This window comes from Calonectris borealis, chromosome 8 (genome assembly GCF_964195595.1).
Source record: "Calonectris borealis chromosome 8, bCalBor7.hap1.2, whole genome shotgun sequence".
Lineage (NCBI taxonomy): Eukaryota > Metazoa > Chordata > Aves > Procellariiformes > Procellariidae > Calonectris > Calonectris borealis.
Genome location: NC_134319.1, coordinates 26,282,869 through 26,297,414, shown reverse-complemented (window position 1 = coordinate 26,297,414; position 14,546 = coordinate 26,282,869). Strand labels below are relative to the sequence as shown.

General features: G+C 42.6%; 1 protein-coding gene and 1 long non-coding RNA gene across 4 annotated transcripts in view; both read left to right on the top strand.

The window, feature by feature from the left end:
• Positions 1 to 9,582, top strand: part of CFH (complement factor H) — a 34,399-nt gene extending 24,817 nt beyond the window's left edge. The window contains exons 15-24 of one of the 3 annotated variants that reach the window (XM_075156558.1): positions 786 to 968; positions 2,282 to 2,461; positions 3,971 to 4,177; positions 4,588 to 4,764; positions 5,431 to 5,607; positions 5,946 to 6,122; positions 7,401 to 7,583; positions 8,333 to 8,533; positions 8,848 to 9,045; positions 9,187 to 9,582. In XM_075156558.1, the coding sequence (XP_075012659.1) occupies positions 786 to 968; positions 2,282 to 2,461; positions 3,971 to 4,177; positions 4,588 to 4,764; positions 5,431 to 5,607; positions 5,946 to 6,122; positions 7,401 to 7,583; positions 8,333 to 8,533; positions 8,848 to 9,045; positions 9,187 to 9,200 (1,697 nt within the window). In that variant the 3' untranslated portion in view covers positions 9,201 to 9,582. The remainder of the gene's footprint in view (positions 1 to 785; positions 969 to 2,281; positions 2,462 to 3,970; positions 4,178 to 4,587; positions 4,765 to 5,430; positions 5,608 to 5,945; positions 6,123 to 7,400; positions 7,584 to 8,332; positions 8,534 to 8,847; positions 9,046 to 9,186) is intronic. The other 2 variants (XM_075156559.1, XM_075156560.1) reach the window with 2 other exon arrangements.
• A 649-nt stretch (positions 9,583 to 10,231) lies between these two features.
• LOC142085052 (uncharacterized) lies at positions 10,232 to 13,111 on the top strand. Its single transcript, XR_012674540.1, has 2 exons — positions 10,232 to 12,818; positions 12,896 to 13,111. It is a non-coding gene; the product is annotated as an uncharacterized LOC142085052 (long non-coding RNA).
• The last annotated feature ends 1,435 nt before the right edge of the window (positions 13,112 to 14,546 follow it).

The following is a 14,546-nucleotide window of genomic DNA, read 5'->3' as shown; positions in this document are numbered from 1 at the left end:
AGTAATGTCTTTTAAAAAGATGGAAAACAAAGCCTTTTCCTGTGGGGGAAAAAAAAAGAAATTACATTGAAGTCAGTAATTTAAGAAAAAAGGGATACTGGTCAAAAAGGAATCTTGTCTGGGATAAGTTACTCCAGCACTTCACTTATCTTTAACAGAATAGGGTTTATGATATATGCAATTCTTGGTTCCCCCTTTCTTCAGAAGCCATTTTATATTTATGAGTGATTTGAGTACACTGTACCTTTATTTACAATTATGTTGAACAAAACACTGTTTGCTTAGCTTTCACAAGTAGCTTGTGTTCTGAGTCTCAGAATCACCAGTGAAGGACACAAGACCTGGTTATGACTTAGATATACTTCCACAGGAGATTGGTACCTGGTATGTATTCAGTGTGGAGTAGTATTTCCTTTATGCTCCTGTTTCTATAAGCAAAAGAAGGTTTATCTTCTTGCTCATCTTACTACCTTTTTATAGTTTTAGGGAAGAAAAAAACACTTAGTTTTTATATTATTTACTGCACTCAGCAAAAGAGATCCTGTCAGCATAAACGTAATTGCTTTGTGAGTGGGAACAGTCTCTGCTTTAGATAGCAGGAACAAAAAATCATTCTGTTTCTGTAATCTAGGAATCTTAGGTGTTACTTCAAATTACCGTAAATAAAAAAACACTTTCACATGGACATGCATTAGGAAACTGATGACCTCTTCATTGGTGAATGCATATGTACATATTATCTGAACTAAATCTATTTTTTAGCTCTTTTTGTTGATTTTTTTCAGATCCATTTCCTCAGTGCATACTTCCAACGGATGTTCAGCTTATGCACCATGGTCGTCTTCTCAAGGCAAACAAGGAGACTGGGTTCCATGGAGTTATACATTATGTATGTACATCAGCTGACAAAAGTATTAAACAGGCAACTTGTGTGTCTGGAAAATGGTCACCAGAGATTGAATGTACAGGTATGTTTTTAGATTTGCATACAATTTCTTCTTTTTAGAAATGACAAATGTTCATTATTAAAGCTTCTGAGCTTTAATTGCTGTGTCACTAGCCTGAAATAGAAATGCTGACATACTTATATATATATATATATGCTTACTCGATTATATGTTAAAGGATAGTCATGAATAATTATGGGAATCATTTGAACATTTAACTAGGTTTAGGGATGCGCTATTTTAGTGAGGCAGACTTAATAATCTCTACTCTGACAATTAGAACAGTTGTCACTGTCACTTCTGATGTGAGAAAAGATGCAATGATAAATTTAAGCTCAGTTCTTCAAAAGGGCTTTACCCTGGTGCAAATGAGAGTAGCACACTGCTCAAGCTCCAGCCAAAGTTCCTTTATTTCCTGTAAACATTCAAAGGTTTTCCATTCCTGATTTTTCTTTTTTTTTCCCCTTCTGTTTTTTTCCAATTGCTTCCTAGTGAAACAACAAGAAAAAAACTGAGTTGGCTAGCTCAAAAGCACTGACCTAGAGGAGACTGCCCTTATCTAAAACACACTGAAGGTCAGACGCCTGCAGGACCACCTTTATGTGTAGCAGAGCAGGATATTGCCTGTGGAAGGCATGATTGTAAAAGAATCATCGCCTCCTTGCTTGCTTTGATTATGCCAGATTCATGGGAAATGATGCGTGGAAGCGGGAGAAGTACACAGAGTGGCATTCCCTTTCAAAACCAAGTGTCCCTACCTTCCTAGTTTTCTGGAACCGCTAGAAGCAACAAACCAAGCTCTTGAGGTCTCCTCCTTCCTAAATCTCACTTCCTTCCCTCACTTTTTCTTTCCTTTGGCAGGAGCAGCCCTTTGTTCCTTGAGTGGCAAAACTGAACTTTATTTCTTTGTTTCCTTTTGCAATTCTCATTTAGCTCTGTTAACAGCTAAGTCTGAAGAAAAAAGCAACAATAAAACAAAACAAAACAACAACGCCAGAAGTTGGTCCAGTTTTCCTAAAGTAGTTCACCATAGAGAGAGGAACGGGGAGAGCACACAGGAGTGTGCATCTGTGTGTAAGGGAAAGGAGGGACTACAAGAAGCCCCAGGTTATATTAGCGTAGGCAGCTGTGGCTGTCTTTTCTATGAGGTTGGAAGCATATGAGCATCTGAAGGCAGCTCCGGTGTTTCTGAAGCAGAACACAATGATCATGGTATTAAAGCTTGAGATAGCTACTGAAGAATTATCACCAATCTTTTCTTGGTTGTTAGTGTTGTAATCTGTGATGAACTGTTACATTTTATCTTATGTTCTAACATGAGTATGTGTCCTTAGCTGAGGAGAGTACATGCCCACCTCCACCTCAGGTGCCTGGTGCTCAGCAGATAACAGTTGGAAGAAATTACAAGCATGGGAGTAAAATAGCTTTTTCATGTCAGAAGAGTTTCCAGCTCATCGGTGTGAATGAAATAACATGTATAGAAGGGAAATGGCAATCACCACCTCACTGTGTGGGTCAGTAGTGGATTATTTTTTTCTATTTATTTTATTATGAATTTCTGTGTTATGCATTTGCAATCATCATTAGCAGGAGGGTGATATTATTTATATTAAGATTATCATGAACAGGTAACTTCAGAAAAGCAATAGAACGTAAGTTGTTAAAGAAAGTGCAGTTAATCAACTGCTGGACAGTAAGCCTTTTTATTTACACAGACTTATCTAAGGTTGCAAATAAAACATTCAGGTAGTCCCTCAAGACCTGTGTTTTTATTTGTTTGTTTAGTATATCACAGAATGGAGTCTCAATTTTGACTGGGGGCCTTGAATAGTATCCTAGTGAAAAAAATCAGTATTATTTAGTTGTAGTAGTAGCAATCTTCATTTTTATTCTTTCTTGATTTTTCTCCTTTTCTTTTTGTAGCGTCTTCCGGTAATAGGAGCATAAATGATATGGCATAATTCAGACCATTTATTCTAAGAAACGCTGAGGAAACTGTAATCCAATTGTTAAAATATTACTGATGCAGGTGATATCTTGTAAGCAGAAGTTCACTAAGAGGTAGAATAAAGTGTTTTCAGAAATGAAGAGGAGGTAGATGAGCACAGGACAAATGAGGTGCCAGCTGGTGACTGACGTGCACAACATGCCAACCATGTCTGTATTTTTAAGCTGCAAAATTCTGATACCACGTGGTTTCTCTTCCTTTGCATTGCCTGTCAGTCTCCATTTTTGCTGATAAGCGGCAGACATAGAGAAGAATAACCAAAAAAAATGCTTGAGCTGTTAATAAAACAGCTTTTACTGAAATACAATTCCCCGTCCCAGTCACTGAACAGGAACTTTGACTGTAATTAGATCTTTTGTGTTGTGGAATTTAGTGCAAACATACGCTTTCAAGTTGATGCGTCAACTAATAAAACCTAATCTACTAATTAACTAAAAATGCATATAAAATATAATTGAAGTCCACCCACTCTACAGTAGTATAGGAGAAGAAAGCATTGGGACAGCCCTGACTCAGGAGGGCTTCACAGAGATTTAATCCATTGTATGTGCCAGGAAGTACATTATAATACTTTGTAAGTTCTGTTCTCTTTTTCGTCGTGTCATCACACAACCCCTCAGGACACTGTACGGCTTTATTAACGGTGGAAAAATTTAATAGCTAACATTCTAGAAACTCACTTTCAGTATCCCAAAACAAGATAATGTCTCTTCTACTTCTCTGCCTGTGAAATTTTCCCTGTTCTTGATGCTAAGCTGTAACTGTATCTCCTTGGTATGAACTGGACAATGGTTTTCATTTGGTTCAAAGGAAAAGAGAGAAGCCCCATGTAGGAGGGAAAGGAGAGGGAAGTTTGGGTTTGTGCATCTTAGATATTTTTTCATCTTCCTTTCAAGCCATTTGATTTATGTCTGGCTGTTTGTTTTTTTTTTTCTTTTCCATTTCAGATGGCGTATGTCATTGGAACATTAATTGTCTTGCATTATTGTTTATCTGTGTTTTCTGCATTTTATAGAAAGACCATGTTTGCCACCGCAACCCGTAGAATGTGCTGATGTTCCCAGGCTGGAAAATCAAAACTTAAAAATTAAAAAAGAAGGGAAAACAATTTATCTGGCCGGTGCTAGATTTAAGTACGCTTCTCGTTCTGGATACACGTTGGATGGGCCATCGGAGATAACTTGTTCTATGGGAAACTGGACTTCAGCTCCTACATGCCTGGGTAATATGAAAAAATACTTTTTTTGAAGTGCATTTAGCAATGAAATGGAAAGAATTTTAAACTGGAGGTGGACTAGTAAGAGCCAGTAACGCCGTATTTTGACGTGGAATCTTATCATCCCTCGTGGATGTCTTCAGAGCAATCCCGACTGGATGCAAGTCTGACTTTTTGAATTTTCTGGCATGGTTAGAAACAGGATCTAAATATCTCAGTGACTGAAGTCCATGTTTATTTAGGGAATGACTTATTTGACCTTCCGTATGCTACCTTTTATATCAAATCCACTGTCAGCGGATGACTATGCTGATGTTAGAAAAAGCTCTCTAAAGCATCTGGAAACAGTGGAAACAGTACACTCATTCATATGTGTATCACATTAGCACAAGCATCAGCTTTCTGTATCTTTTCAGAAATGCCATGTGGAAGTATTCCAGAAGTTGCCAATGCTCGAACTGAAGGCAGAAACAAGGAAATTTATGAGCCTGGTGAAACAATTCGCTACCAGTGTGATGCAGGGTTCCTGATTGTTGGTCCCCCCGAAATTATTTGCAGAGAAGGAAATTGGACGGCACCGCCCTTCTGTGAAGGTATAGGTTCTACTTCGAAGTAGTCTATGATCCTTCTCAGTCTTTCATGTCGTGAATTAAAATAATGTCAACTCAGGCATGCAGGTGGGTCAGGCCAATAGAGGTGGTGTCTTGCTTTGAACGGGCTGCTGCAGCACCTATTTTTCTGGCTCCTGAGAAACAGCAAGCAGGGTAGATGAGCGAAGAAATCGTTTCCCCGGTGGACTGAAGCTAGCAGCTGAAACTCCTGCTAGCTCACTGCTGAAATCAAGCAGACAGAGGGTTAGGGGGGAATGGATGCTGGCTGCAAAGATGGAGATAACTGGTAGGGTGGTGTATCTTATTTTCACATCACTAAGAATGTCGGTTTCTGAAAGTTGCCTTCAAATAGTAAAGAAATCGCTTCACTCTCCAGCCCTTTGGCACACAATGCCGTACAGCACCAATCTGCACCTTTGGCTGATCTCCGCAACCCCTTTTCTCTTTTTAGTTGCTCTAGGCAAAAATAATAGTGTCTGGCGAAGCGTTGCACAATAAAGACCACAATATCTTCCTTCTCTACCTGTGAAAATGATCTGCGTTACACAAACCATTTCTGCTCATCAGGAACAATGGTGCTCCGGAATGCAATATTCTGTGATTGTCATATTGCTGCACTCCTGTTCTTAAATGCCCCTCTCTTTTCAGATGTTAGCTGTGGAGCCGCACCTGAAATCCCCAATGCTCATATTACAAGCACTCAACAGGAGAGGTATCTGCCCGGTGCCAGAGTGCGGTATGAATGTGAAAGCAATTTTCAAATGATGGGTGGAAATTACGTCACTTGTACAAATGGAGAATGGTCACAAGCACCAACCTGCAGAGGTAGGAATCTGTGCTTTCATCTTGCCTGTTAGCATCGGGGGGACTGTTTGTTTACCTAAATGCTCTAAAGACTTTACCTTTTTTACTTCTCTTTTCTTTGTGTACCCCAACTTTGTACTTGCTGTTGCTTCCTCGCACAGCACGTTGATTTAGCTTGATGCTTCTAGAAATACTGTCACACCTCATTGCTTTCTCCATGGTGAGCTCTTGGAGCTGTGACCCACCTGAGGCAGAAAATCTGGACAGAAATTGTAACAAGATTGATTCCTTTAACTGTCGGTTGTATAGGGGAACACCTTGACAACTGCAAACATGACCGCAGCAGTGCCTCTTTTCAGATGTGACGTGTGAACCTCCTCCAGAAATTGCTGGTGGTAAAGTTCAAGGTGTTAAAAAGTCAAGATATTTGCCTGGGGAGAGTGCTCGCTATCAGTGCTGGCAAGGTTTTCAGATGACTGGGGCTTCCACCGTAGTGTGTCGGAATGGAACCTGGACAGTGCTGCCAAAGTGCAAAGGTAATTTCTCTCTGTCTTCATACAGTTGCCTGCCAGTGAGACTGCCATGAAGCTGACTCAGTGGCATTTACTCTCCAAATTTCAGTCTCATTACTGTGCACAAATGCAACGTATCTGGCATACTCAGGAAAAAGCCATTTTCCCAGCTATCTTTTCAGATGAGCTTACCAGCTGAGTGACCCAGCTGGCCTCACTCGAGAGGGCCCCATCTGGAAAACCACCCTGGGGCTGAGAGCAGTTGCTGGCCAGGTCTAATTTTGAGACGCAACCCTTGGACTTCTTAGAATCTACTTTCTGTGCCTGCCTGATGAGAAGAGATTGAGAAATTTTGCCATCTGTGTTGCAGAACAGAGCCCACAGCTTCCCTGCTAGTTGACACCCAGAAAATGCAGATGATGCGTTGCTATGTTGAATGCCATGGCGTCAAATCAACTGTTAAATCAACTGAGGGTCGGATTTGACGTGTGAGCCAATACCTAGGTGCTGTGTTGGTGCCTCCTCGGACTTCATGAGCGCACTGAGTACTCTCATTTGTTTTCATTAGACGTACAGAAAGTCTCAGCCCATGAACCAATACAGCAGCGTTTGACTCAAACACCACCCATCTGGCACCTGAAAGGGGTGCAGAAACAGCAGGTTAATGCAGACCAGGCTCCATATTGTGGCTCCAGAACACAATGCCGAGTGCAAAGAGTGTCGCTGCTGGTACCGAGGGACCTGGGTCTTCTCTGAAGATTTCCCAATGCAAAGTCCGTTGGAAGGCCAGACTGGCAGCAGTATGGTGCTTGAAGAGGTATAAAAATCCATGAGGCAGCAGTGCTTCAGGACTGGCATGTGTGAACTCCCCAGTGGCCATACGTGGCCCGCAGAGCCCAAGGGCTATCCCATTAGAGGTTGCAAAGGGGCAGTTCAGTGACAGTCATTATTGTTTGCAATCAGGTCCACTTTTCTCACTGCTCAGGCAGTACAGGGAGGAGGTGGTGTCAGGCTCTTGGGCAGGAAGAGCTGTGCCAAACGCTACACGGTTGTGCAGGATGAGAGGAAGTCCTGCAGACAGCTGCAGGCACTTCAGCCGTGGACAAATGGGGTGAACCGGTAGTTGTGAGTCCCAGCACTGGAGAAATGAGAAACTCTTGCCCTTCTTCACCTGGTTTGCTCTCTGCTTTCCTCCAGGTCTCTCAGAGCAGTGCCAACGTACTGTCCGGTAGTATTTGTGGCCAGGCCTGCGTTGCAATTAAACTCTCATGGCTTTCCCTCTGATTGAGAATTTTCTTCCAGGGAAAGGTGGGAAATGTGGCTCGCCCCCAGTTATTGAAAATGGAGACCTCCTTTCCTTCCCCATGCAAGAATACCCTCAAGGTACAACTCTGGAATACAAATGCCCAAGTCTCTACGTCCTGGAAGGATCTCAGTATATCACCTGTACTGACGGGCAGTGGTCGAGCCCCCCAGTTTGCCTAGGTAGGTTGAAGCACGTGCTGTGTGGCCAAAGGCAGTGTGCTTGCTCCTGTTGTCTTTTTCTCAGATCCTGAGGGCATCGCTTGTGCATCAGCACTTGTGCGGGGCTGCAAGGCCGGCAGGGCAGAACAACGAGTCCTTCTTTTGTCCAGAAGGAGTTTCGTCTTGAAGTTGGCTTGTGTAGTCCCCTCTGCTGCCTGCTGTCTCTCGCCACCACAACGGGTCTGGGAGGAGTGGAGTTTGGCTGAACCCCCCCTGTGTGAGGGGATCGCCATCACTGGGCAGGGCTCTCGAGCTGGGGACGCTGCTACGGTCAGCAGGCTGTGAGTGAGGAGGAGGGGTCTGAGGGCGCGACAGCGCTGCGGAAATCCGGGGGTGCGTCCACGACATGGCCGTGAGGAAACAAATTTAGAGAAGTGCTGGGCAGAAGGGAAGGAGGGATCTCAAAAAAGACAGGGGGAAGCTCATTGGTGCCTGGGGACTTCCCCCACCCGGACTTCGATCTTGCCTCCTGTGACTGTCAGAGCGAAAAGGCTTCTCCGCAGCTCTGCGTGGGGTCGCAGCCATGTCTTTTTTCCCTTTAGCTTGGATGTGAATGTCTTTTTGCTGTTCTTGCAAGTAACAGGGGGTCAGAGGAAATAGCTGGAAGCGTTTTGTGATGCAAAGAACTTCTGTAGGCTCTAGGGGGGGAAAAAAGTGACCTGTGGTGCATCTGCATGACGTGATGACACTCTTTTCTTGCCTTTTTCAAGTGGCCTGTACAGCATCTGAAGAAGACATGAGCAGAAACAATATTGAGCTGAAATGGATCTCGGGAAGAAAGCTGTATTCCAGATCGGGTGACTTTATTGAATTTCGGTGTGAAAGAGGCTATTTGGAGGACCCAGCATCTCCCCCCTTCAGAGCACAGTGTATGGCGGGGACGTTAGAATATCCACGGTGCAAGCCAGGAAGTAAGTCGCGTCCACTCCAGCCACAGCTTAGCCGCTGTGCTGTTGCGTTTTTAGGCTGAAGCCAAGGGGAAAGCCTTTAGCTTTCCTGGGGAAGCGCCTGGGGAGGCAGTAGCAGGGTGCCAGGGTGTGGGAGCGTCCTGTAAGCTGCAGGCGGTGAGGGGCAGTGCTCCCAAGAAGCCATTGACCGGCGAACCTGAGCTGGGAAGATTGCTGGGGAAAGGGCTCTCGGGGGCTCTCACCTGGTGCCAGCAGTTTCAGAGCACCCGTTGTCCAGTGTGAGGTCTACAGGCAAATAATGGAAGTACTTTTTGCAGAGAACTGTACAGTGCGTGAGAGGACTATGGAAAGGAACAATATTCAACTACAGTCATCCAGCTGGTTGAGCACTTCCACCTATCACTCTGGGGATTATATTTTATTTGAATGCAAGCGCCGGTACCGACAAGTTTCACGCCCTGAGAAATTTAGAGCAGAGTGCCTGGATGGAGTGATTAAGTATCCTACATGTGAATGTAAGTCCTCGGTGCCGAGGACGCGGCGGGGTTGTAAGAGGCAGCTTTGCTGAAATTGCCTGTCCACCGCTCTGAGGAACCACTGCGGTGTGTCAGGCTTGGTCTTCACGCCTTTTCCCCTTTTTTCTCTTTATGCTGCAGGGGTGTTTGGATAAATGGAAATGGCATGAAGGAACCCAGCTGTGGAAATGAAAGATCCCTCAACCGACCCATTGATTTGAGCTGAATTTTTCCTGGCGTTTCCTGTTTCGCCATGCTTTGTTTGCAGCCTAGCCAATGTTCTGTCTTGGAATTTGTTATTTTTTTCTTTTTATTATTGGATGATTGTGTTTATCCACATTTTATCCACTTTCGTAAATGTATTTACATTTTGTAAATGTGTTTACATTTTACCCATCCGAATGGTTGTGCTTGCATTTTACCCGTTCTATGATGATCTCACTGTTATTTTTGTTAACAATTGTGTCCTGAAATAGGCTGGCTTTGGTGGCATACTGAGGCAAGAATTAAAGCCGCAGGTAACTTGATTATCAACAAGTAGTGTTTGGCTTTGTCTGCTCCTAGCTTCTTCTCTGTGCGCTTGCCTGGAAGCTGCCCTGGGGTCATGGCAGAGATGAGTGTCCTGACCGCCTGATCAGGATGAGCAAGTGAGTGGCGTCTCCTTTAAACGACTCCAGGAAGGCTCTAGATCACAGACCCAGTTCTTATTGGGGACTTGAGCCTCCCTGACATATGCTGCAAGGGCAAGATGTTGGGATGCAAGAAACTGGGATTTCTGGATGGAGGCGGGGATAACTTCTTGGTCCAAGTCTTGGAATGGGATCTGCCATCCTTATATTTTCTAGGAGAGTTTGATGGGGCCAGGATCTTGGTTTTTTGGTAGCTGATCCTATGATAACATATTGCAGCTGATGTATGGGAACAGCTAACACATTTGTGTATCATTGATGTCTTGCTGGGCAGGGGAAGGTTGACGGAGTGTTTTTACTGCCTCTTACCTATTGGGCTTTGTAGATGATATGCAGTTTCTTTTCTTGCAGTTCACTTTTCTAAGATTTTTTTGAAATCCAGTGTGGGAAGCCCAGCTGGCACTGTGCAGCAAGGGATGTTTTTGCATTGGCCTTTGGAGCCTTCATCTCAGGTGTTTTTTTTTTCTTTAACCTCAACTAATTCCCCTAAGGTCATGAAAATCAACTAAACCAGCATGCTCTATTTGTATATAATTAAAGGAGCCTATCTCAATATTCACATGGGGTATTAATATGAGTTGATTTCTCTTTTCTCTCTAAGGAAATGAATCAAGAAATACTTCTGTTGTTCCTTTTGCTGGATGATAAGGGAGATTTCAGAACAGCTAATTCTTTGCTTTGGAAACCCCATAACCAAATAACTGGACATATTTTCTTAGAATAAGATGTGAAAAGAGCAAAGGCAATCTGACTTCCTGAGCACAGACAGGTCTTTTGTTGCAGAGATCTGGAGAAGAGGGAGCTCTTCAGCTCAAGACCAGATAAATCAATGCTTAAGGTCTGCTTCATGTTGTAGTGTGTGGTTTTTTTTTCAAACTTTGGTGAAACCTCTTGTGGCTAAACCTCATTCATATGATAGGAAAAATACTGCCAGCACTTTTGACGTGAAGCAATAGGCTACTGTAGTACATTTATTTTTCGCATTCTTTTTAGCAGCCATCTACCATTGCCAGCGGAGACATCTTCCCCTGGCTATAGCCAGAGACCTGAGCTGGAGGTCTGATGGAAATACACGCGCAGAAAACTATACAACATCAGTAACAGAATGAGAAGAAATCTTAACAATATATGACATGAACAATATTAACCAATGTTACAAATACAGTGCTAGTGATAATACAGTGATAAACTAAATACAGTGATCAACTAAATCATCTGTACTGCAAACTCCAAGTAAAAAAAAAAAAAATCCCAGTTGCACAAATGCAAAGATTCCTTTTGGCATCTCCTGTACAGCTGCACTGAAGGGACCTTACTGGGAATCCTCACACTTTTAAAGTGAGTCTTGTTGGGAGAGCAGAGCACTGCCCCACTGCTGCCTTATTGCAGCTCCTTTTCTTTGTGCTCCAGTCTCTTAATCATCTTAATGGTGCTTTGTTGAACTCCCTCCTGTAGCTCCATATCTCTCTTATACTGGGGAGCCTAGAACTGGACACAGTACTCCAGGTGTGGTCCCACTAGTGTTGAGTAGAGGGGAAGGATCACCTTCCTTGACCTGTTGGCAACACTCCTCCTGCTGCAGCCCAGAACACTATTTGCCTTCTTTGCCGCAAGGGCACATTATTGGAATTGATAACTGGAATTAATAATTGATAGTTCAATGAAGTTCAAGGAAGATTTTCTTTTTTCAGCCATAGGTGAAAATATCTGCCTGTATCCTTTCCATTATAATGTGTAGTACAGATCCAGGGCATCATTACAAGATCTAGAAAGCAAAGGTACCTTTTTTCTGCATAAATAAGGTGTTATCAATTCCAGCAAGATCTGAGCCTTACTAGGTCACAGAGAATAATTTGTAGGCATTGAAACTGGTCACAGCCACCAGAATGCAAATGTAATTTACCTTCCAGTTTTATAAACAGCCTATGAAGAATCCAGTTTTATTTACTGAAAACAATAAACTTTGTTTTATGTAAACATTAATGCAGCTAATACCATTTAGTGCACTAAAACACATTGTGCCTTTTCAGCTTTTCTTGTAAATACATCTGAAAATATAGCTCTCGCTTTGTGATTTGGAGCTATCAGCACACCTTGAATGGAAACATCCTGGAAATAGACTCCCACCTCTCTGTTCTTCCTACACTCACAATGATATGTCAAAGCTAAATGATGTTAAATGTGGATATGGCACGTGAGTATAGCAAACAGTCCCACTGCTTTTAAAGAGAGTTCTGGATAGACAGTGGTTCACAGCCTTGAGGTGTTTGTCCCATCATCATGCTCAGAAATATCACTTGCTTCCTCCTGAATCTTAAAGTAAGAACTGCAGTCTTCTCTTTTCTGCTCTTAGATGTGTATGAAAGTGTTTCTACCTCAAAACCAAAGGCGAAAAAGTAAAGAAATATTTGGGATTCCAGTTCTGATCAGAAAAGAACTAAAGAAACACTCCTTTTTTCAATGTGAATGAAATGCAACTAAATCAATCTAAATGTACCATGTCTGCAACCAAGCGTGAACAATAGCATCTGCAGTGCTATATGGCATCTATCTGTACATGTCAACAAAATTATTCCAGTGATACTGGAAATGTGTATTTCAAACATACTTAAAACACGCTGATGAACATGTAATTTACCTGCTCTGGTCCTGGATAAAATAACCAAGTCACGGTGATTGCAAAGCAAAGAGCTCCTTGCTGGCATCAGTGAGGCTGTCAGACAGCCACAAAAATAACAATTAAGAAAAGACCAAATCCTCCATCAAATTATTAGATGGAAATATTACCTCTAAAATGCAAAAGTCTTTCCTCATTTATCCTGATCATAAAAAAATTACAGCCACTATTTGGGTATAAATTTGAGATTATTTGAGTGATGCTGATTTTCTTGAATATAGCTGTGCTACCACTATCTGGGAAATGGGGACTGCCACCTCCTTTTGATAATGGAAATAAATGTCAAAGAATATACACCAGCTTCAACAGTGGAATATGGCTATCTATATTTCTGTGAAATTAAGGAAAATAATATTGTCAGATAAAATGCTGGCCAATGGAGAGACCTACTAGCTAGGTTGTTGAGGGTGTGTATTCTATAAAATAAGATGCAAACAGAAATACAAATATAATAGAACTAGATACTTACATTTTTAACAAAAAGTGCCTTTCTGTTGCAGCCCCCAAGCTTCAACAAGCCGCCAAGGGAAAAGGTATATAGTTTTCTATGAAGAGCAGCTCTGTACCTGATCGCTATTTTTACTGAGCAAGTATGCCAAGAGAGAAAGAGCTTCACAATCCGTTTGTTGCTTCACAAGACCAATAATAAAGATTTTTTTAAAAAATCATTACTGGACATGAATAAATGTTATTAAATCCATACTGTCTTTTTTAATCAAGCCATTAATATTTCATTCCATCATCGAAACTCATGCTACCTTCATTTATTAAAAGATATAATCAAAAGTGAGTATATTTTGACTGTTTTCCTAAGGAGGAAGGAATTCTTGGATTATGATTTGGTAATTTAATTCTTAATTCTATTATCACAGAAGAAGAGATAAATAGCCTTCATTTTTTTTACCTCTGCTGATTTGACATGCATCCTCACTAGATACAGAGAGAAACAACACTAAAGTAGAACAAATTTCAAAGAATGCAAATGTTTTTGCTTACTGTGGGGCCCAAGGGTGCTTTCCCTATGATCATTACATCCCCAGCACTGCATCGCCAAGGGCAGTACCACAGCAAAACGGCTGCAGTAGCTGCCAACGAGCTTGGCCAAGTCTCTGAGATCCTTTAGCCCCGCCCTCACTTCCTCTGGATGTATGCATAATGCTGGACATTCATCTGTGAGCAGACAGGATGGGGTGGATTACAGAAATGAAGACAGCATCTTGTTGTTGTACTCGATGCATTCTTTGCCTCAATGCTCTTCAACTTCACGTGGGGCTGCTGTCACTAAATCACCTACCCCATTCAGTGACAGGCCACATTTTTCTTTTTTATTGTTGTAGTGTTAGTGTAGTCATAGAATATGTTCTTGTGATCCTTGATGTCCCTTGCAAGTGTCACTCTAGATGAGCTTCAGCTTTCCTAGCACTATCCATACATGCCAAGGCAATGCCATGGACAGTTCACCTGTATTTGCCTCAATCTCCTGTACATTGATTTCTTTTCTGCTTCAGACATCTACGTGAGGCCCCTGATTAGTCAAGCCAGAGTCCTGATAAATGTGTTTTTCCTCCTGAGCACCAGAATCGAATATTCTTGTGCTTGGAAGATTCTTTCCTTCAAGGCCTATAAGTTATTCTGGACTCCTCTACAACACCCAAGCAATCCCACCTACTAGTTTCCTAAATAAGCCAAAATCTGCTTTCCTAAGGTGCATGATTTGTCCTCTGCTACTTGCTTTTCTCTCTCCCCTCTGAATCATGAACTCCATTGGTAAATGGTCAACACACGCAGGGTTGCCATTGACTTCCACAACCCCAGGAAGTTCTTCCTTGTGAATGAACAGCAGATGGAGCTCTGCACTGCACAGATTTGACCATCCAGGACCTGGACCAAGAAGTTATCCCCGCCTCCATCCAGAAATCCCAGTTTCTTGCATCCCAACATCTTGCCCTTGCAGCATATGTCAGGGAGGCTCAAGTCCCCAATAAGAACTGGGTCTGTGATCTAGAGCCTTCCTGGAGTCGTTTAAAGGAGACGCCACTCACTTGCTCATCCTGATCAGGCGGTCAGGACACTCATCTCTGCCATGACCCCAGGGCAGCTTCCAGGCAAGCGCACAGAGAAGAAGCTAGGAGCAG